The 24,335-nt window shown below is 41.0% G+C and overlaps 1 protein-coding gene across 1 annotated transcript in view; it reads left to right on the top strand.

Moving 5' to 3' along the window:
* arhgap32b (Rho GTPase activating protein 32b) overlaps positions 1-24,335 on the top strand; it is a 127,954-nt gene that overhangs the window by 83,979 nt on the left and 19,640 nt on the right. The window contains exons 6-13 of the mRNA XM_085364282.1: positions 7,028-7,114; positions 9,490-9,627; positions 10,573-10,665; positions 10,967-11,089; positions 12,678-12,755; positions 16,757-16,838; positions 19,588-19,638; positions 22,116-22,190. Coding sequence (XP_085220408.1) covers positions 7,028-7,114; positions 9,490-9,627; positions 10,573-10,665; positions 10,967-11,089; positions 12,678-12,755; positions 16,757-16,838; positions 19,588-19,638; positions 22,116-22,190 — 727 coding nt within the window. The remainder of the gene's footprint in view (positions 1-7,027; positions 7,115-9,489; positions 9,628-10,572; positions 10,666-10,966; positions 11,090-12,677; positions 12,756-16,756; positions 16,839-19,587; positions 19,639-22,115; positions 22,191-24,335) is intronic.

Raw genomic sequence — 24,335 nt, 5'->3', positions numbered from 1 at the left:
CCACAGGCCAGCTTTTACAACACTGTAAACAAGAACAGCTGAGGGACAGACCATCCAGTGATATATATTTTTCCCCAGTATGACCATATATAGCACAGCATGACCACAGTGAGGAAACCAGTGTGGGTTTTTGTTGTTGTTTTGACTTTTTTTTGTGTGTTTTTCTTTTGATTTTCATGACATTGATCCAAATCCTTCATGTCAGCCTTGTTGTTATCTGTGGGTAGGTTTTGAACTTAAACCAGTATATCCAGAATTCTTCAGTATTTCTCATTTCCTGTGAAAGGCAGTCTGTTCCTATGCTATTATTCTGGAGCTGTGGTTTTTGAAACCATAGTTTGCCAAGTACTGGCAAGATTGCAGCTGCCTTTGTGGTCACAGGGACAATGTGTGCTAGTGCAGCACAAGTTGGATTGAAAGCGAATTGCAATGTGGCGAGCTGCAGGAAATGCAGAAAACAGGCCTAGAATGGTAGGTAACGTGTGCGGCATGCTTCCCAGTTTGGGTGCATGGGAGCATTTGCAGGTTCTCTTCAAAAGTTCTTAATAAAAGCAGACGTGCTTGCTGAAATGGCAAAACTGCTGCCTTTGTTTTGAAAACCTTCATCACAGCTGAAAATGTCTCTGGGGTGCTCACTTCAGTTCTGTTGTTTTTCAGCTGGGAGCCAACCTGCAGTTCACTTACCCCCAGCCTCGTTTATTCAGTAGATGCTATCTGTAATTTCTACATGCTGTCAGCAGAGATGATCATCGGGGACTTGGGAATCACAGCCAGGGTCTCTCTAACCGTTATCATCATAGTTTGAGAAAGTGTCTTTCTGGGAAATAAAACAAAAGTCTGTGTTTTGTTCATACACAGTGTGAATCATATTAGGTGTAATGTTCTAGAAACTAGTGTTGAAGTGGTTTTGCCATTATTAGTGTACAAAACTGTAGAGAGAAACAGACATGTAGTCTCACCGCTCACCGTGCCACAGATATTTTACTGGTGTTCCCCTGTGGTAACCAGGAAATCAGCATCTAGCTGAATTACTGCTACCTTCTGATGATAAAGACCTATTACATCATATCATGCACTAGTAAAAAAAAAACAGGGAAAATATATTTAAAAAACATTAACAAACCATAGAAATAAGAAGACTGTTTGAGTATTTAAAAGATTTTGGAGCCATTGTCCTGCTATAGGGAGGCTGCTGCCTTTGTGCTTGGTCTGCAGCTTGGTTTAGGTGTTTGGGAGATATCAAAGTGATATTCACATGAATCACAGGACCCGAGGTTTCCCAGCAGAACAGATCATCAATATATTCAATTAACCAGTCAGATTTTGTTGTTGTGGTTAATGTGACAGCTGCCTGGAAGTTAAGAAATCCTTCGCTTTGTGTTTACTTTGTGTTATTTTCTGAGCATGTTAGTATTCTGGCTTCAAACCCAACAGATCTGACTCTAAGCTTGGAGTTTATTCCTCTTTTTACCGGCCTTGATTTGCTATACAATAGATTTTAGCTACATAAGCCTCTGTGACTTATTGTAACCCTGCTATTGCTGTGCTGGCATTACTTTGCAGTATTGTTTGTTTCTCAGGTAATATTAGCTGCTGTATGTATATCCCTGCCACAATCAAGGTGATCCTGAGATTGCCACTGAGAGGCATGATGTTCTCTTTGTTCACAGTATCATCTTCTTTACATAACATTTTTTTTAACCTTTAAGTGTTTTGTGACCAGAAAGTTCCTCATCATCCCAAATTGAGTCGTAACCGTTCACATGCACATAAATGTATTGCAGAAACAGCACAGAGCCTTTCGTGTGCTGGATGGAGTCCCACAGTTTGCATGACAACACACTCGGATATTGCTAAATCAAAAAGTTCCACAGTGACTGCACCCTGAAGCATTTCCAAAAGAACTTTGGGTGCAAAATATTGATGCTCAGCAACATCATGTGGAACAACTTATAATCACACATACACACCACTTGCTTAAGAGCAGAGCAGAGTAGCACTTTAATGTCCCTGAGAGGCAATTTGGCTTATACACAGCAATCAGTAATAACAAATACATACAAGCACAGCAATAAATTGAAATAAACAGTGAACGCAAAATACACAAAAACTGAAAGAAGCCAGAAACCAGACAAAATGGCTTTTGTTTAAAAAGCCAGTACCTGATGGATTGAATGACCTCATGTCTTTCCTTTTTATTGCTGAGAAACAACTTTACCAAACAAACCCTGACAGTAACAGTCACATAAAAGTCACTAAGACAAAAGACTGCATGGAGCAGTATTATGGGGTTGGATAGGATAAAGAATGACCTCATATGTATAACTGCCACTTCTAAGGAAGTAGAACCTCCATCAAGTAAACTGAACTTATCCAAAAGGCGGCTTTTAAATTTGCAGCAGTGCTTTCACACTTCCTGCATTTTCTGTTTTTTGTCAGATTGTGATCAACAGATCATGAAAAAAACAAATCTTCAAAATAAAGAATACTTTGATAATGACATTGATGAATCATTTATAAACACTAAAAATGTTGTCAGGTTAGACGATACAGTCATACTGGTGACACTAGTGTCCTAGTTCTAAGTTGATAACAGCCTGTTTTATCGATTGGTCCATGTGTGCAGTCCAGACCAAAATACTTTTAAAAAGCCACGTCTCGCCCTGGTCCAGTCACCACTGAGCAGCTGGACTTTAGATGGGTTTTTATGTTGTTTTTGTTGTTGTTTGTGTGTTTTTAAGCAGTGTGAGCAGCCGGTGACACGCCATTCATTTTTACACCATCAGCCCAGTTCGTGATAACTTTGCCAATTTATTACTTAGCAAACTAAGTATTTCCTGATACCTGGAAAACCAAAACTTGCATCAGCCTCAGATGATTTCTGTGAGGCCAGGTGATTAGCCAGATTCTGCATTGTCTGACTCAAAACATATAGGATCATATCTATGCTTTATCATCTAAGGAGGCTTTCCTTAACTAAAGCAGAGAAAACACAAAGGAAAAGGAGAACGTGACCAGTTTTTGGATAAATTGTCATCCTCTTCCTCCTCCTCACCTCAAGCCTGATCTCCTGAACTGAAGTCAGGTTCAAACATACGAAAATGTGCGTAAACGAGCTCATTGATTCCCGTTGTTGTCAGCCAGAGCTGTTGGTCCTACAGCAGCCACTGTAACTAGGATTAACTACTGACATCTATTGGTTTTACTGTAACAGTTGCATGCAGCCTTCTTTGTCTTTGGGTACCCGCAATCTCTCTTTTTGTGCCCATCACCACCTCTTCTCTAGATTTTTGTTGCTGTTTTTCACTTGAGTTGTATTTTTACATGATATTGAATCATGCTAATCAATGCTAACAATCCAAGATCAAAAGTATTGACAGAAATACTCTTCTTTTGTTTAGTTCTGACTCCGATGTTAACAGGTTAATCGAAGGTAGCATTTTACTTTACTATCATGAAAAACATTAAATGCTGATGTTAACATGAACACTTTTAGTAGATTTTTTTTTAAAAAACAGTTGAAAATTTCTCCACGTCCCATCCACGTTTGGGACCTCTTTCTCCTGTGGACTTGTTCCAAAAGTGCATCGCTGTGTTTTTGGGTATTAACTTCCAAGTACAGTTCAATTTGTTTTTGTTTTATTAGCTTTTATCCTTTTCAATGCTTTACTTGTAAACAATTCCCTTGCTTTTATTTTGAAAGTTAAGTGGCGCTAACCAGCTAACCTTGGCTGTTTCCTGTCTTCTGTTTCCCTCTTTCGAGGCTGACCAGTCAATATTCAACAACTGTATTAAATCAAACTTGCTTTAATGGGATCCAGAACACTTCCATGTGTTTTCATCCCCCGCACTGGCACAATGACATTGTTCCGACAGGCTCTGTTTAGTGGACCCACACAGCACATAAATACCCTCGATCTCAGTTTTTATGTCTGCTGTTGTGAAAGCAGAACTTTTGTTTGTGTTAACACAAAATGCAGATCTAACATAATGATGCAGCAAATGGGATAGAAGATAAAAATGTTTCATGAGCGGGTCACTTACTCTTTCACAATTTCACAGTTAATACAAAAGTTAAAAATTTGTTTTTTTAAATTTGTATTTTACAAAATGTAATCACTTTTTTATTCAAAATAAGAGTGTCTGCAAACTTTTTCAGTTTTCTCAGTCGTACAACTAATTCCTATCAATAAATCAGCAACCAAACCTCCCTGCAGTAGACTGGCAACCAAAGACCAGGCATAGATTTGGGGAGAATAGAAGTGCCACATAATGGCATTGACCTGGTATTCATTCACCTTTGCAAGTACAGAACGTAATGAATATATATTCATTCTTTATGTTCTGTATTTATTTTTATTCTGACGTGGAGACAAATGATTCATAGATGGATGGATGGGCTGCCCTGAAAATGCTGTTTTAAGTTCTGAACTTCCTGAATCTCTGCAGTGGAGCCAGTGATTGCAAACATTAGCACAACTATCTGACATGATAGCTTCTCCTATGGGAAATAGAGCAGGTTCAAAAGCACCAGCTCTTATATAATGCAAGATTAAAACACCTGTTCAACTTTTCTTTGTATCACTGGTATAAAAGAGGGATTGGGAAACCACATGAGGCTGTTTCATTAAATGGCTAGTATCAAAGAAGAGACAATAACAGTATGTTGAACACAAAGACGTGCGGTTTTGAACAATTAAATCTGTTCAACCAGTCTTCCCTGCCTCAGAATAGACTGGTGGGATGGCAACCTGTCACCATGGCTACGCAAATTATGTCATAGTGGCAATGTGCACTGGAAGACCCCAATTATGAGGTGTCTCTGCATACAAGACCTAGTGCCAGATGATATGACAACATGTGCTATAAATTTGGTGAATACCGTTTCTAGTGTTAGGCTGTTCTTACACACTTTTCATATGATTTTTGCAAATTTACCTCCTATAAGATATTTGGCTACCTGATAGTACCATATCACCCCAATAGAGTACTTTGCTCTTAGCGAGCACTTACTATATTCCATCAGCATGTTGGCCGTTGCCTCTGTTCACTTGGAGCTCATAACTTTAATTATCATTATATCCTTTTATTTCCAGGATCATAATTTACATCAATTGTTTGAATTTGTCTGACAGATGTTGTATCTCGGGTTCAGCTTGAGATCCTGAGAAGTGCTGGAGCTTAGCTTTAGGACTGCTGACGCAATCCAGGAGTGAGCTACATTCCCATAAAGAAACACTGAAAAAGAACCTCTGGTTCTCTTTGCAACCACACTCAGTATCTCACTATGGGAAGCACCTTGTGGCGTAACCAATAACAGAAGCTCCACTACCACCACATCTTTCTAAAACAGACCAATCACTTCAAGGACATGGAATCCCCCTCCCCCTTTTATAATAGCCCCTGGTTCCACACCAGGTACTCACTTTCTTTCCTGTGAAGATCATTAGAGTGGTCCTGGACCATAGAGCATGACATGCATTGCCAGAGGTTACAGTTTGCAATGAAACCATCCAGGTTCAATAGCACGGCATGTTCATTGGGTGCAGGGGGAGCTGAAAGGGCTTTGGACAGCAAAGTTTCTTCTCTTGTAGGCTGAAGGGCAGGAAGCAATGCACTGGAAAAGATAATGAATGGATACCTAAATGGATTTATGTTCCCTCAATTCTCACTTCAGCAAATACAAATTCATAATTTTGAATGCCCTTTAGGGCATAGTCTAAGAATAGCAGACCCTCTTTTTCAGACTGGCACTCACCCTTGGGGTTTTCTCCAAGTATGTTAAGGCAACTCTGAACCCTTGGCAGGCGGCAGGGCTCAGTGTGTTTGTATATTTGAAAGATTTTCTAGTATGTGTGAAGAGGCACTGGAGAAAAACACCCAGGCACTATTATGCAGCCTGTCTGGCTTGATTTTCATCATCAATTGTATCAAGAGTGTGCCGTCTCCCACTCTGAATATTAAATATCTGGACCTTGAAATGAACAGTTTCTTTTCAGGGTTTTCTATCGAGAGGTTGCATGAAGAAAATTTTCCTGCACATTGCTCTGTTTCCCAAGGGAACCATGGTCTCTATTTCTTGCTGCTCCTGAAAAATTGTCATGTCTCGGTCAGGACAGAATGCAACAGTGGTGGTGTATATAAACTGTCAGGGATGCACTTGTTTCGTGACATTACACAAGCTTTCTTTCTGCCTGATTATGTGGAGCAGCAAGCACCTCCTGCCGACTCATGTTCCTGGTGTGTTGAACACCAGAGCAGATTTGCTCTCCAGAGGGAAACCACTGTACGGGGAGTGGATGCTCAACCACAAAAAAGTCCATCAGCTGTGGGTCACGTTCAGACAGATGTCCATAGATCTGTGTGTTTTCATGCAATGCAAACAATGTCCTTTGTTCTTTAAGAAATGAGGGAGTGTTCTTGAAGTGACTGGTGTGTATATTAAACAGGCATAGTGGTAGTAGAGCGTCCATGACTGGTCATGCAAGTGGAGCTGGGTCTTCAGAGAACTGGGGTTACCCTGGTAACCAAGCATTAATGAATCCCTGTTTTTTTTTTATAAGAGAGTGAAGCATTTCAACAAAACTTCCCTACTTGCTTGGTCACCGAAAAACGTGCTTAGAATAAGTATGGAGGGGCTGGTCGGCCATCCTAATATATGGGGCAGAGCCTTGAGTGTAGCTCAGCAGGTCACTGGTGCTTCTGTAGTTCATCATGCCAAAGCAGTTCTCTGTAGAGAAAGATGTAACGTTAGAAAAAGAAATGAACTGACTTCCGTTAACTGAGGACCGAGGTCTACTATTACAAGTTTGTGTGTGGATGGCACTTTGATATGGCCCAAGCCCACAAAACTACTCCTGAAACCATTCATGAGCCTGCGTTTGTCACATATGTCAGGCAGAGATGCATATGATAAAACAAGGCAAGATAAACCAATACTTTTTAATCATATTTAAAGAACCACAGTTGCTTGAAGTAACCCATGTTATGCTCATCGAATGCCTCAGACCTTCTCTTTGTTTTTCAGCTGTCCCTTGGCGATGAACAAAGCGAAGTGACGCGGAATGGCTATGAATCTAAGGAGCTGGTGTACTTGGTTCATATTTACTGCCAGGTAAGACTGCAAACTCCTGTGCATTGGTGGTGCATTAGTGTGTGTATGTAAAACAAAAAACAAACTTGGCTGTGGGAAGTCTTTATTGTTCAAGCTCGGGTCCTCTACCAGAGGCCCGGGAGCTTGAGGGTGCTGCATAGCATCTTAGCTGTTCCCAGGACTGCAGTGTTCTGGACAGAGATCTCAGATGTTGTCGATGGGATCTGCTGGAACCACTTGCCCAGTTTGGAGGTCACTGCCCTAAGTGCCATCACCAGTTTGTCCATCTCTATCTGGAAGTCCCAAATGATCTTAGCTTGGTCATTCTTAACCACCCTAGGGGGCACATTTCATTTTGACCTTGTGATTTCTAGGCCATACTCAGCACATGCTTTACTGACAGGCTTGTTCCTGAGCTGCTGCTGTTTCTGTGCCGTCTTTCAGTCTCAATATCATCCATCATTCCATCTGCCGGTGGCACATGCTGTGAGAAAGTGTAGTGACTACACTGATATAAAACCAATAAATTATACCTGCTTTAAATTTGACTGTTGTTGTCTCTAACTTTGCACAGTGATGAAGCATTCCTTGTCATTTTGGATCAACTTCTAAAGTTCCCATTCAATTATTTTTTTTTAGATAAACTTCAGTAATGTATGCCAAGTCTTCTCCACTATGTCAAAATGGCAACTTTTCAATCTAATTTTTGAGAATCAGATGATATTTGGCAAGTTGTGTGGGTGCTGAGCAACTATTGTTGGTCTGGTCAGTCCTGTGCTTTGAGGCACTATGTGCTGGCACACAATGGGACTAGCTTGATGGAGATATTAGCTTCATATAAACCTGAACATATTTATTTATTTATTCTTTGTACTGCAGTCACTCAACTTTTTAAGTGTGTCTTATAATTTGTATAACGATGCACAAACCACATAGGCTCCTGTTTAGCCGAACACATACACCTCAAATGTTGAATAGCACCTGTTGAGATATCAGCAGACTTCTCCCTCTCAACAGGTCATTTCTGAAATGCCTAAGCTGTTATCTGAAAGAAATCAAAGTTATGTAGGAAATGAAAAGAGCTGTGGATGAATGCCACAGCTGGGAGAGTGATTTGAAGAATGTGGGAAGGAAGGCTTCACAGTTTAAATCCTTCGACTCATTTTCAGAAAGAACTAGAAACGGGTTGTTGCATTTTTTATGGAGTATTTTTATTTTTTTACTTTGACTGAAAAATCTAAATTTCAAAGCTAATTGGCTAAATTTAAGAAAAGCACTGATTTTATTTAAAATTAATTGAAAATTTACAAATCTTTACACAGCTGGATTCAACCAGAGATATGAAGTACAGCAAACAAACAGACGTGCAAACCAGATGCTCATAAGCTTTGCCTTGTGACACATTTTTATTCCAGTTTCATGCATTCAAATGTACAGATTATCTTCAATTTGCAGCACCATGGCAATGGCACACAAGTATGTGGCGGGGCACTTGGAAATTGTAACTACTTAAAGTCATTGGAATTACTGCTAAATCTACACTAACCCTAACCCCAGTTTCAGTTCCACAAACCCAGATAGGTGGGTTAACTTGGAGAAGCATTTGTAAGTGGGACAGGGAAGCATCGAGTTCCCCAAGCCAACAGAGCTCTCCCAGTGGCATCTCTCCCAGCCAGCTCTTTAAAACAGCGCTGGAATCAGTGGGCTGAGTGTTGCACTGCAGTCCCACTCGTGCAAGTCCTTGCCTCAAAGACAGTTTTTCTAGGCCAGATCAAAGCAGAAGACTTTTTTTGAACACTAGTTTCTCTGAGAGGGTTTTTGAGGTTTCTTGTTGTTTAAAACAGAAATAGCCAATACACGGAGCAACTGTTATTTAAGTTGTTATTTAAGTTAGATTTAATTTAGTGGTTTGGAAACAAAATTATTCTATTATTTATTCTACAAGCGAGGGCTGGATAAGGTGTCGATGATCAGTGAATACTTTTTAATACAAAGTAGACAAATCTGTGGGCGACTTGAGCCCCTTTTTAGATTTTTTAAAACATTTTTTTAAATCTTAGATACTCTTCCATTGATTTAGAGGAACAGATAATTTGTTTCCATGTTTTATCAGTCTGTTTATGAGGAACGTTTGTAAAACGGTGTACAGACTTGGCCTTTTAAACTCTAACAAGACAAACAATGAAGTGCTACATATATAAGAACTCTTTATCATTTGTTGCAAATTGCATGTAAAATGTTTCCTACTCTCAAGCTTATGTTGTATCTGACAGCTAAGCTCTGCTTTTTATCATTTGAATTTAACCTTAGCCCAATTTAATAGAAATATGTATCCCTTCAGTCAACTGTTTGTGTTCTCTCTTCTTTTTGGCGGTTACGCTTGCATTGTTCCGAAGGGTCGAAGTTGGATTGTGAAGCGCAGCTATGAGGATTTTCGTGTCCTGGACAAACACCTGCACCTCTGCATCTACGACCGACGCTTCTCACAGCTGCCTGAGCTGCCTCGATTGGACAGTCTGACTGATCAGTCTGAGGTATTGGAGCATCCAGGGACTGTGAGCAAAATCAGTGCCTTATTTTGATCAACACCCTCAAGGCTTATTATTTTTACATTATGTATGCAGAAACTGTAGATTTGTGGAAACCTGTATGGCTTAAATCCCAAAGTGATTTGTAGTCTTGCTGTTACAGACTTTTATCAGTATTCTGAGCCAGACTCAAGCTTAGATCAGAGAATAATAATAATAATAATGGATTGCATTTATATAGCGCTTTACAATTCCACTATTCATTCACTCTCACATTCACACACTGGTGGAGGCAGCTACAGTTGTAGCCACAGCTGCCCTGGGGCAGACTGACAGAAGCGAGGCTGCCATATCGCACCATCGGCCCCTCTGGCCAACACCAGTAGGCAGCAGGTGAAGTGTCTTGCCCAAGGACACAACGACCGAGACTGTCCGAGCCGGGGCTCGAACCGGCAACCTTCTGGTTACAAGACGAACTGCCAACTCTTTGAGCCACGATCGCCCTTAGAATTCATTGTCATGAGGCATTAATATCGATAGTAGGAAGCCGTGGTTTACATGGTTTTTACATGACAGAACTTTGATCTCAAACATTCTGCTGATCAAAGTTTTACTGTTTTATAATGTCTCAATTTGGGGAATTGTGGTACCAGAAACTATAAAGCTAAATATCCCTTGTAACATTAGGTCAGAGCTAAAGTCATTTCAAGTTGTTTGTGTACTTTTATGCAGACCTCATCATTAGCTGGAAAATGTGCTGCCTTTGTGAACACATAGCAAAAGCAAGCAGACTTTAAACCATTAAAAGGGATCTTTAACTATAATGACTTGTTTTGGCAGCAGACTTTGAAATTTACTGTGTTTGTAATGAATTGTTGCACTAGTAAATGGCACTATTGTGAAGTAAATGTAATGACACTAACTGCTCTCTGTGTTTTTGTCCATGTTTAGTCAGTTTCCCAGATGTTGTTGGCTTACCTCTCCCGGCTCTCAGCAATTGCTGACAACAAGATCAATTGTGGGCCTGCCCTCACGTGGATGGAGGTAAATACACTTCCTGTAAAAGAATAATTTAACTAAAGGACTGCTGAAGTTACACATAACCATCTAGTATTTATTGATATAGATAAAGTAAATATTATCAGGGACTTCAAACATTCATAGGTATTAATTTATTCCTATCAATTGTAACTTAAGCCCTGCAGGTTGTCTTTGTACCCTTACACATTTTCAGTCTGGAAGCACCAATAGAAACATATTTAGTGCACTCTTATATTAGCATTTGTTAGCTGATGGCTGCTTCTGTTAACCTGACATGTAAGTTTTGGGTTTGTGTTTTCATCAGGTGGACAATAAGGGGAATCATCTGCTGGTTCACGAAGAATCGTCCATCAATGTTCCAGCGATTGCTGCTGCTCATGTCATAAAGCGCTACACAGCCCAGGCCTCAGACGAGCTGTCCTTTGAGGTGACGGTCACGCCTTTTTCCTTTTTAATAGAAACAGATCTGTAGCTTCAACCATGTCACATACATGAATGAGAGATGGGGGAACATGATGTACTTTCTGTTTTTGTCCACTGCACCCAGCTCTCACTTGTGACTCCTTGTAGCCGTTGCCATATAAAAGTCTGGGCAATGGCTTCCACAGAACCTGATGGTTGTGAATCATTCTGTTAATATCAGCTCCTTCACTAGCACACACAGAAGAGTGAGCTCCAGGAAGCTTGAGCCATCAAAGTGCTGTGGAGAACAGTTAGGTTACTGATGGGGCGAGGCATCACACACAAGCCTCAGCTTCATTAGCTTGCTGCCAGGAGAAAGTCCCTGATACAGAGATGATCCAAAGGTTGGCGATGAAACGTGTTTAGGCAGGTTAATATGGTTAATACTTGTTTTCCTTATAGCACTGCAACAAGGTGGTTCTTGCATCTGACTAAGATGCCTCCTGGGTGCTTTCTGTGTGAGGTGCCTACCAGGAGGAGGCCACAGATAGACCTAGGAGACATTAGAGAGATTCTATTGCTTGGTGGGAGGTGACGGCTGGGGAGAGGGAGGTCTGGGTTTCCCTGCATAGGCTGCTGCCCCTGCAACACCCCAGTTAAGCAGAAGATGTATGGATGTTGTCTTTAAAGGACAAATATACATATATGTAGAGAGTTGTCTCTGTGTCATTAGCTTCAGTAACTCAGTGTAGTCTATTGTTGCTTTGCTTTCATTTATCTCTGACTAACTGGTGTAAGATAAATCACGGTGGCGGGGTGTGTTCTGCGATGCCGTGCAGGGAAGGCGGACGCACCTGCACGGCATCTGCAATCATGCCCCGCCGACTTAAATATTGCACTGGGTCCTGTGTTTGGTGTTTATGCGTACGGCTGGCAGCAGGAGAGCTGCAGCCATTGAGTGTACTGTTACAGCAACCGTGTGTGCGAGAAATAAAGTATGCTGCAAAGCATGTTTGGGTCTGCCATGGTCATTCACAATCACTTTTATTACAACAGCATGTGACTGCTCCCTCTCCAAAAGCTGTACTGGAGTTTCAAACTTTTTTTTAAAGCTGTATTAAATTGTGGAAATAAAGATTTCTACATGCTGATTCCCTAAACAGTAAAAAGTGACTGTCCAGTGACTTACACCTTAAAATTCTTAGTAGACCCATGCTGTGTTACTGAGGCAAAACCCCGATAGAGCTAACAGCTTATGAATGCTTGTTTTGTCGATGACTAGTATTAGCGCACACTCTCACTTACTCTGTGTCAAAATATGAGAGTGAATTCTTTACACCTATTTTTTAAACTGGCTTTGTAGCAGTTAATGTTACACAGATGGTGATACAAGAGGAAAACAAACTGAAACAGCAATAAAGATGCCTTCGGTCCAGATATTACCAGTAAATAAATATGAAAACTGAGTAGGTGTTTGTTTTTTTGTCTTTCAAGACAAGCTTTTCAGCTCTAAACAATCCTTACTAAATATGCACTTGTAAGAGGAAGTCAGCTTAGATGTATTGTCGTTTCAGTTATAACAATCATTGATGTCAGCTTGTTACTCTCTGCAGGTTGGCGACATCGTGTCTGTGATTGACATGCCCCCTAAAGAGGACACCACATGGTGGAGGGGCAAGCATGGTTTTCAGGTACGCTGCTCACAAAGCACATTGAAACAAACTCGCACGTTCTTTCCCTCTGGCTGTAAACTTTTGATATGACTTGTATTTGAGGTTTTCAAGGACAAGGAGCTTCTTTGTAAAGTAAACTTCAAATATTTAAGAGTCTGCTGAAAGGAAAAGGGAGATACAAATCCACCTTCATGTGAAGCTTTGGGGGAGATTACATGAGTTAATTCATATTCCTACGCTGTGTGCATATATAGTCAGTCATGTGCTGTTCATGGTTTTATCTTTTTTCATGACACTGCATGATTTTCTCTTGGTACTAAAAATATTGCATGTTTCGTGAAGAGAAGATAAAACCATGAACAGCACATGACTGAAGTTAAAGGAGCTGTGTGTAACCTGGCAGTCACAGCTGTTAGAAAACTGCAATGGACATTGTCAGAGTGTTTATATTGAGTCCAAGTTGACTGATGAGACAAAGCAACCAATGCTAGATACATGTTGTGTAGTTGGCTAACCCCGATATGTTGGCTGTTACTGTAAGAAGCAAGTATTAGCATGTATATTTACCTTGTGCAATTGATTTACTGATGCCTGAAATCAAGACTGTTTGATGTTACACAGAAGTTAGTACACAAGTAGGTATAATGCATTAGCTGTTAGCAAGCTAGCTAACTAGCATTAACACTAAGACTTAATTTTGCTAGTGGCAGAATTAGCTAGCTGTCTCTTAGCTGCAATGTAAGAATATATGTGATGCCATTCTTAGCATATATAATGTAAAGAATAACTTAGGCATTCCATTTTCAAATTACGTTGTATGCTAATATTCACATAAAGTAATTTAAAGAATTGATTTGCTAAGTAATCAAATGGAGCATACTATGGTGTTGTTAGCATAGCTGTTATTGGACACATGCTCATACTGTTAAAGGCCTATGTCATTCTACAAATGTCATTAAAACTTCATTAACTAAACAAACTGCTTCCATATTAATAGCATTTGGCTCCAGCTTCATGGATCCACTTAGCTCTTATTGGCTACTGAACTAATTGGCGTTATAAAGAGGGCATTGGCACATTCAAAATTTCTTAGTTTTCACTCACGGAAAGCACAAACCTGTTGGACAATATATACTAAAGAGCAGGCAATATTGTAAGAGGCATAAACACTATAAAAAGCAGTGCGGAGGTCCTGTTCAGTTAATGGAGGTAAGGTACCAATCAGCTGCTGCTGCCCAAGTTAAAATACCTGTCAGTCAAAGTAGTCACAATACTAATGAAGTTAGTCAAAAAGCTTGCTTAATCACTATTTAACATGAATCCTATCAGTCTAAGAAAACACTTAAATCGGCAGTTGTATTTTGAAATGAAGGTCATCAATAACACAGGAGAACAGTATGCCCACTGTGTTTGTGTGTATGAAACTTTTACCCAGACAAGTGTATACAAAACACTCTGGGCAAGATTTGCTAAGTGGGTGTTCAGGTGTAAAGGAGGCCAGCATTCAAGCCAAACAGGGGGCTGCATTGGTGGTGCTTAACTGGTGAAACAGTGAAAATGATCTAGAAATTATTTCATTAATGCGCTTAAAAGAAGACACCAAAGCCCGATGTGGAAGTTTATAATACTAATTTTACAGCAGTTGCTTTTCCAGGTTTTTGATAGGTCACATCATTGGCTGGAAGATGTTGCCTTACGCCGAGCTCGGCCTTCTGCCTGACAAGTCTTTATTTTTGACAGATCCCCCAACATTATCACCCCCGCTGCTTCTCCTGACTGGCTCTGTCCAAATAAATGCAACACCCCAGGCAACAGTGGGTGCAGTGTGATAGTTTATGTCTATGAAAGGATCTGGAACAATCCCCACATACCCACATGTATAGTTTTTGCTTCCTGACCATAACCAGATCCTATTGTGATTACAGCGATGAGGAACTAATTGTTCCTCATTTAGTTTGAGAACCTATATTTTAAAGGTTATGTGATGTTGGTGAACAGTCCAGCCCTAGCAGGATGTTTACTGATCATTTATGTTTAACTAGCTACAAATAACTAGCTTCCTCTGGATTACAGAGTTTCTGAACACTTGAACACATGTAGGCTGGTCTATACTTATAGATGTTTTATATGAATGAGAGGTTCACTCAGTTTGTCACATTTGAACTTTGTTAACAGTAAAAGCAAAGTGAAACTCAAATCTAGGATGTCTTGGTAGAACTGATGGCTGATGACACCACCAGTAGGGGGCAGTTGATGATGCCAGAAGTGGCCTGTTTGTACCACTAATACTCCTGTGTTTTATTGTATAATGTAAACTTTAGGTTAAAATCCATAATGGGTAAAGAGCAGCTCCCCCCCCCCCAAAAAAAAAAAAAAAAAAAAAAAAAAAGATATGCAGAGTAAATGTCGAGTGAACAGTAAAACTCCCTTGGAGGATTTCAAACACCAGGTAGTGATGCAGGAAGGCAGGAGAGTGTGAGGAGAGGGAGGCATGTTAGTTTGCATGTCACAGCATAGGGTGTTGTGTGCTTTAACTAGCTTGCAAGCTTTGTTTCTTACTGTCCGCATTCTTTCAGATTTAAGAGCAACAAAACAGAGCTCATGGTTGTTGGTCTTACTTTTTTATCCTGTCACTGAATTGAAGCCTTCCTTCTCCTTTCCGTCAGGGAATCTTATTTAGAATAGGCTACTGTGCCACTATGCCACATAGGCTACTGCAACATGTCCAAAACTCTGCTATCAGGGTTCTGACGCACATTTAACTGGTTTCCACAGTCTGGTCCACCTGGGCTGGCCCACAGTAAAATCCTCAATGACAGTTTCTCTCGACATGGCATTCAGTCTTTGAAACTTCACTGCTCTGACACTGGGTGGCTTTTAATTCCTCTTTACAGGCTTTGTAGCTCTGTAAACTACAGTCACAATTGGGAACACAGTGACTATGTACAAATGGAGTGTTGATGTGCAATGAACTTGCAATTGTATTGTTTTTCTTTTACCCCCATCCGTAAAAGGCTGATGGGAGGATATTGTCGATAACTTGAACGAGGTGATGTAGGAGTTTCAAATTGATACCTTAGGTGTACGTACGAGGAGGCTGAGGGATAGCACTGTCAGGTTGCTGGTTGGGATTGAATGGGCTCAATACATTTGAAAGTGAAAGTGAAATTCCTGCAAATAAGATAATCCTTTATTAGTCCCACACCTGGGAAATTTTGGGGAAATGGTGACGTGGTTTCTCCAGGATGCTGGTTTAATTGCAAGATACTATAGGTGCTCTGCAACCTCGCTTTTATGTTCAGTAAGAATACAGTGAGAATGCATCCAGCTGGAAACCAGCTGGTTCTAGTTCCTTTTTAACACTGACATGTGTAGATGAGTTTTGCTCAGTCTATCTGCATGTATAAAGTCAGAGTTAGGCCGCCATCGTTTGGAGAGAGTGCCACCCACCAGGTGACGTGTGCAATTGCCTTGTGATTGAAAGGATTCACCCAGAGGCTGAGCATGCAACACCCTTCGTTGTTGAATCCCATAACTGCTTCCAATTGGTCAGCAAATGCAGAAAAAAATCAGTGCAGTCATCAACCAACAAGGCGGTTTGCCATCCTGTTTTTAATCTGAGTGTGTCTGAGTCATAAACAGACCCTTTTGAATCCCACTTTTTCCAGACTGCCATGTAGTCTGACCTGCTAACATTATTTGCACTGTTTTGTTTTTTTTGTATCCTTGGGCAACCTGAATGTCTATTTTTGCTAATTAAAGTTAATGTGATCATATTCAAATGTAAAACCTGCTACAAACCTAAATGACCCACTGTAATGATTTTATCTGAGTTTTGCTTCAGTTTAGAAGGGAAGTGTTTATGTAACGTGATGACAAAATGGTAAAAATCAGCCATAAATCATATAACTGATATGGCAACCACTCCTTAACATCTCTACGCCCTTGGGTGCCATTATTGTCTTCTAAAATGTGATTGTCTTTCCTCCCACCTCTCTCTGTGCTGTAACTCTTTCCAGGTTGGCTTCTTCCCCAGTGAGTGTGTGGAGCTCATAAATGACAAAGTGCCACAGTCCATGACCAACTCAGTGCCAAAACCAGGTACTTATTCTCCTCTTAAACTATTAACAGGAAATGTGTTAGAAGGGCGTTATCACTGATGGCGGTTAATGTCTCACTGATATCGCTGAGGTTTCAGGAAAGAGTTCGATCTGTGGTGAGTGATTTGACTTTGGGTATATATTAGTGTGCATGCAGTGGTCTAACAGACTCTTTGGGTCAGTTTAATGATTTGGGTATTAAAAACAATAGATCCTTAGTGAATATTCTCACATTATTTGATCCTTTTACAATACAGCAGAGGAAAAAATATTTATTGGTAATATTGTAGTTGATACTTTTAATCTAAAATGAAATGGAACAATAAGAACTCTGTTACAGATGTCTAATATATAAGCAGGTTATGATTTTACTGTGAAAGGAAGCCTGTAATTCTGACACATGATCAGCTGAAAGAGGCCTTTACTCATGATTTATTGACTCAGCCATATGCAAATCCTCTGCAAATAACTGCTAATCTATTGCTGTCCAGAGCAAACAGATAAGCTCTTTAGCACACTCCAGAGAGTGTCAAAGACAAGTGTATAACACAAACCCTCTCAGAATCAAAGAGAGCACTCGACAGTGTTTTTAGCGGCTTGAGCTAAACATTGTCATCAGAAATAGCTGCTCAGATCCTATTGCTGTAAGATGTCTTGAATAAATCCACATCACATGCTCCAAATTTAAACATTGATTCAACCACTATGACTCAGCGTCACAGCCAGCCCGCTGGCATTGGGTTGGGCAAGTGGAGCTGCTTTTCCAAACCATACCAAAGCCTCATTCTGGGGTCTCTATTAAGTGAGGACACAAGACAAAAGAAGAAATTGAAGAAAAATAAAGTTAAAGTAGAGAGGGTGGTTATTGCTTGTGGGCTTTCTGGAGCTTTTCGATGCCCATGTTATCTGATGTGCAGCTCAAGTATCAAGCATAATGTTGTTGATCCTTCCAGATTGTGACTAATACCAAATGGATCTTGTTGCAGTGCACACACAGCACTCTGTTCAGTCCGAGGCTAGACTGTGCCTGCTGTCCTACTCCCTTGCTTTTAAGAAATATCTCAATGCTTGTTGCTGTTTTTTGTTGTTTTTGTTTTTTGCATGAGCCCTATTTCTGATATCAGAGTATCTGCACGTGGTCAGGAACTTGATTTTGATATAGACACCAGATTTTCCTCTTATTGTTGATTAATTCTTCAATGATTGGGTTTCTGTTCAGTGTATGAGCTAAAGTAGGGCTGTTCGATATATATCGGATGACGATATGAAAACGTTCATATTACGCTATCGTTTGTTTCATGGTGTCGCAACATAAAGTGTTTACAGCAAAATTTTAAATTGTTTTGATGGTCACTGTAGTGCCTATATTAATTTCTTAAAGTTCTCTCTTTCTCTTAAATTTAAAATAACCACACTACGGACGGACAAGCGACTGTTTTTATGATTTGCTGTTAGCAACAATGACGGGAAACCCAGCGTGTGGCTCCGCAGTCCGCTTGTTTTTCCACATAAACCTTTCACAATAAAGCTGAAGATCCTGTTGAGATTTTTCAAAATAAACTGAAATGATGACAAACAGAAGGACCAGTCAAAACTAATCGAGGACCTAACGGTGCGTTCACACTGAACGCGATAGACGCGACCAGAGCTTCAGGTTTACATGTAAAGTCAATGAAGGAGCACGATGAAGCGCGACTGGGGGTCGCGCGAAACTTCAGAAGTAGATTTGCGTCGCGAAAACGCTTTTCTGCCTGATTCGCACAACCAAGTAGCTCAACTGATGCGTTTGAAGCGCAAAGTAAAATACGCGCTGCAGTTCGTGTGGTGCATTCTGTGCATTCGCGCTTATCGCGTCTACCGCTCGAGTTGGAAAAATCTGAACTCCAGCATCAAGTCGCGCCGCGACAACCAATCAGCCTGGTGACGTGATGCTCTGACCCAGTTCAAAGGGTCCGGCCAAAGCCATTCATTCTAGCAATCAGTAGTTTTCTGATGAGGCAGAAACAATGTTCTTTTTTTTCCTCCTCCTTCTCCCTGAGGCTCTTCCACTTTAAGGGTCCTTTTTATTCCTGTCTCTCTGTAAATAGTTATATTTTATATATTTGCGTTTAATGTTTTTCTGTTTGAGCATCTTAATATTATTTCAAAACCATTTTTGTAATATAAGCAAAAAAGAGCCGTCAGGTGCTCAAAAGAAACCTTAGACTCAGATGTTAGAACAGGCTTTTCCCCGCAGCACGCCGTGTAATAAATACAAAGAAAAAGGCGGTCGTTACAACTTATGTCTAAAAATGTATGGTTTCACGCATCGGTCAAACCACTCGACTCCAGGTACACGACCCCCAGCTGAAAACACGCAAGTCAAGTTGCCTGAGATTCACAGAATTTACAGAAAATGTAACATTTTTGTGATACATATGGTTGTCGGGACGATAAATGTCTTATATCGGAATATGAGATTTTGGTCATATCGCACAGCCCTAAGCTGAAGTCTTTGTTTCCTGAAACCGTGCAGATGGCCAACTAGTATTTACAGGACACTAAACGAGAATATCTTGGCTCAGGAGTATTATTATAAGTCACAGATTAAAAAGTGGAATGTCTTTGTACATGTTTCAAAATGTGCATCGTTTGCTCTCCACTGTCTCAGTACATCATTAATGCTGTTGCTATCTCATTGCACATGGATGTACAGTAGTGTTGGCATGTGTTTTGATTTGTTGCATTTGACTGTGACTCCTCTGCTTCAGCCTCCCCCTGCTCTGGCCTGCCGCCTGCTTCTTGGAGTCTCTTTCCCCCCTGTGCGTGTTGGTATACACACTCCACCTGCCTCTCTGCTCACACCACCCTCTCTTGTTCACACGCACATACATATAGAAGTATTTTCACATTTACACTTTTTTTTTTTTTTTTATGATTTTGTACATCACAAATTTGATGAGCATAAGTAAAGTTATAATCCTTAAGATTTTAGTCCTGTTTGATTTATTGGCACTAACAATGTTTCATAAACTAGCTCCCCAAATTCTGCGGGCAGTAAACAAAAGAAATTGCTGTCATATTTATCTTCCATCACTAGAACCAGTTCAATAAAAACCACCCCATTATTCATCTAATCAAAAGTTGTTTTTGCTGACCTGCAGTCATTTCATTCCTTTTTTTATGTGCCGCCCTAATACCTTTAGTGGCCCACCCCTATCAAAACATTCTGAAGGCACCCCTGGTTGATGGAGCAACAACACGAGCAAGAGTGGCCCACAGACTGGTTGTAATGCATGCTTTATACACTGCCTCCATCTGACAACAGAGCTCACTGCAGGCTGACGGGCAGACCCTGGAATCGGTCTGCCTGTGTTGTTGCTATGTTGTAATTTGTAGACTCTTCTCAAAGTCTACAAATTACACTTCCACTGGCTTACTAAACTCCCATCCACACTTGAATTTCCTTGATTAGATAAAGACCTGGTCCAGAGTTCCGTGACCACATTGGTCCTCCCGAATCCAAAGTTTGGCTAACAGATGGACTGTCCTCTCTAGTACTCTGGCATAGAGCTTCCTAGGGAGGCTGAGGAGTGTTATCCTTGTGTAGTTGGAGCACACACCCCAGTTCCTCTTCTTAAGGATGACGATCACTACTCCAGTCTTCCACAGGCACTGCCCAAGATGTCCACCTGATATTGCAGTGGCGTGTCGGCTAACACGGCCCTGTAACACCCAAGGTCTTAAGGAACAGGGTGACTCTACACTCCAGGGGCTCACCCACCCAGAGGTTATAGGAGGTTATAGAGTGATAGCAGAGTTGCCCCTGTACTACACAGTTTGTGAGTAGAGCACTGCTTTGCCTTTCTTGAGTCAGTTTTGGCAGATGGAAAGTCTTGTTCAGTGGGCTCACCAAACTTTTCCTACAAAAGAGTTTTTAGATCAGCTACTGCAAAAACTGCATTTTGCTCGGCCTGCCTTCAAGTTGATGGCTCCACTGTCTACAGTCTGCTTATAGGACAGCACAACAGTATCCGAACACTTTGCAGCGCCTCCTTCAATAATGAGGGTGTGAAACATGAATGTATTATGGCCTGACTGATTAATGGATTGATTCTTATATAGCTTTTTACAACATGCCACATTCACCCATTCACACAAGCACTTTTTTCTATGCTTTTAAGTGCTTTCTAACTAACACATACTTAGGGTTAGCATCTTGCCCAAGGATATTTGGCATGCAGGGGATCGAACCACCAACCTTCCAGTCAGCCTGCTGAGCCTGATGACCTGCTCTACCTCCTGAGCTACAGCCAGCTCATTGGGATGACGGGGATGATGTCAAAGTTCTACTGGAGGTGGAAATTGAGATAAGAGCCTGGGACACTCCTGGGACACTCCCAGAACACCCTCACAATACGTTTGGGTGCGCCAGACCTAATTAGCATTCTCTCCCACCACCTGTTCCATCACATCACTGGGTAGTGATCAGTTGGCAACATATAACAACAATAACTGAACACCACTTGGGTTCAACTCAATCTGGCCATTCATCCTGCCCTTACAGGTCTCACTGTCGTTGTGTAGGTGAGCATTGATGTCTCTTAGTAGGACAATGACATCAGTTGGAGCACCCTTCAGCACCACACCCAGCAACTCCAAGTAGGCTGGGCACTCTGAACTGTTGTTCAGTCCATAACTGCCGATGACATTCAGGACGTATTGCTCACCGAGGGCAACTCCATTCTGACCAGACTCCCCTCCAGCCCCTCATGGGGGCTGCACTTGGAAAGACTGTTTCCACAGCCCCCCGCCCTTGACCATCACCCAAGCCACATTGTACCTGACCACTTTACTGTGATAAGGTGGTGAGGGGTATGCATGCTTCTCTCAGGCAAATTTGAAAAGAAATTAAAGAAGCCACTTCTTGTTCATAGCTGTTTGTGTGTGCATCTGCAAGCCATTACCTCATGTGTAGGTATGTAATTTAAAAAAAAGATGTGAGTTCATAAAAATCCTAAGGATTATAACTTCAAAGTTAAACTGAACTTCTTTCACTTTTTTAAATTCATGTAGTTTTTTTCATTCAGTATTCATTTTCATTCAGTACTACAACTATAATTATGTGTTCTGTTACCTGCTCTTTTAAAGTGTCATTTCCTCAGTTTTCCAAAGTGCACAGTTGATCTGCTCTCTAACTTGAAGTGCTTCTCTCCCTTTGCTGATTCTCTCATGTCTCCATCATCCATCCATCCATCCAAATGTCTGTTGGCCCATCTGTCCATCGGGATGCATGCAGACTTGGAGATGGAGAGTGTAATACAGGACAGTGCATGGGTGGCCGACCCGCTAAACCACTACAGCATAAGTTCAGGTAGACCAAAAAAAGCAATCAAAAACCCCCTTGGTGTGTTGCACAACCACCACCTGCTAACCAAAAATTAACTCTTCTCCTTTGAGTGATGTGTTTGCACTGTGTCGCCTTGTTAGGACTAGTCCTAGTGTGCCTGTCACAGTACACTTGTTAACACGCGCTGTTATTTCTTGTGCACTTTTTTGGTGTTGCTCTTTTAAACCTTTTCTTTGACCTTTAACACAGTCTTTCCTCCACACTCTGACGGTGGACCATCTGATTGTAAATTATCGGTAAAGCCACAATAGTGTGGAAGTGTGGAGGTTTTTGCAGTGTTTGTTTATAGTTTTCTTCACTTGACTCGGCACATTATTATCTTTGTTTTGAAAACATCTGTCAAATGCAAATAAGTCATGTTTCCATTTAAATTTGTTACACTTCTTTCTTTCGCTCCAAAGTCCTTATTACTATGTGGATATTTTATGGGTGTGTTTAAATATGTCACATTGTATCATCTGTCTGTAAAAGAAAATAGCATTGCTTAATATATTTAAGTTTGGCAAATAGATATGGGGGGTAAGTGAACAGTCTTCCCCCTCCAGCCCCTGTTCTTTTCACTGCCATGGCCTCTTTAGGTGTATGTAAATCAGTCTAGGGGTGAGCCAGGTTACTCATTGTTGCTGAATATCCTGTCTGGATGAGGGCCAGCTGTTTGTGTGCGTCTGTTTGGTCAAAGCTGTAAGGCCATGGCAGGGTACCGTGGTGCTAGGTCCCAGCCAGCCTTGATTTATTTAATCCTTTCACAATGTGAAGGCCTGTAAACCCATCCATTGAGCTTTAAGCTTTGTCCTGCAACAGTAAGAATCTGTCTCCCTCTCCATGGTGACTGAAAGAGCACATTCCTGCAGGGAGCCACACAACATTGGAAAAATATGCCTCCGCTGCCCAGATCAACGCAGTTCACCACTAACCTTTGCCGCTTCCCAGTAAAATGATGGAAATTGTTAACACACTGTGCTGTTCCAGTTAAAATAAAGACCATACAAGCTAGGAGCTATTAATCCCTCATACCGTGTGCTCGCCCTGTGTTGCAGTGGAAACTGGGATCAAACTGTACTAGCTTCATGGTAAAGGGGGAAAAAAAGAGTTGTGAACTTTCAATAAACAAGGAAGGTTCGACTTCTTTTCTCCCCAGACAACCCATAAGACCTACCAGTTACTGACCCAGATGCACCCCCCCATCCCCCTCCTCAGTGCAGGCTTCATCATGTCTGGGGACCAGTGATTTGGGCAGCTGTGAGCATATATGAGCCAAGACAGCTGCTTATGTGAGGGAAATGAGGAGAGAATGTGTGAGACAGAGTTAGATTTGTCTCCTGTTCCAAAGGATCTCAGATCATTTCCTGGTGCTGTGAGACTGTCCAAGGTCTGCGTAATGTGTTTATCTGCAGCGTCAATGAGACGCTGTTGCTGTAAACTGCACCTTTGTATGGGTGGTGCCTTGGATTACGTACTAACAAGTCAGGTTATGCTGTAAACTGACTGTGCGTGTAAGGAAGGTCATTGCATCAGTGACACAGAAAACATTTGCTAATAGAGATCCTTACTTGTTAGACTTCTTTCACACTTCAGTGCACTGCAACATTATTTTGACACACACAAGCCTCATTAAAGAAATACATTTCTCATGATAACTGTGCGACTAAAAAACATAGAGGCATGTATCCAAACTGTAAGAATTAATATTTACTACCGTGTTTATGTTTCAGACAGCATGGTGTTCTTCTCCTGTCCAGTTAACTTGGCATCCTTGTACTTCTGGCATTCCAGAAGTCAAATGGATTATTCATGTCCATGCAAAATACCAGCTGTGTGATGCTTAGTGTAGCACAAAGTTCTCATCCTGTTATATGGTACAAGATAGCAGGGCAGAAATTTACTACTTCCTGTCTGCAAGATCTATGAGGAGACAGATAAGCTAAAGTCTCAGTTGAGTTGTACATATTAAGTGAAAGTTCTTCATGTGTAATGTAAATATTTTTACTTTCTCATCCCATTTTAAGCTGTTTGGTGGTTAAAGTGCCTTTTAAAACACATACATTGGAAGTGGAAGACACAAGCTGAACAGCTCATTTGAGCCAGCTTTTAATAGCCTGGAAGGTTCAG

This window comes from Diplotaxodon limnothrissa, linkage group LG10 (assembly GCF_057381915.1).
Source record: "Diplotaxodon limnothrissa isolate DT_005_m linkage group LG10, D_limnothrissa_male_GT1.1, whole genome shotgun sequence".
NCBI lineage: Eukaryota > Metazoa > Chordata > Actinopteri > Cichliformes > Cichlidae > Diplotaxodon > Diplotaxodon limnothrissa.
Note: the sequence above shows the minus strand (reverse complement) of the source record. Positions and strands in the feature narration are given on the sequence as shown.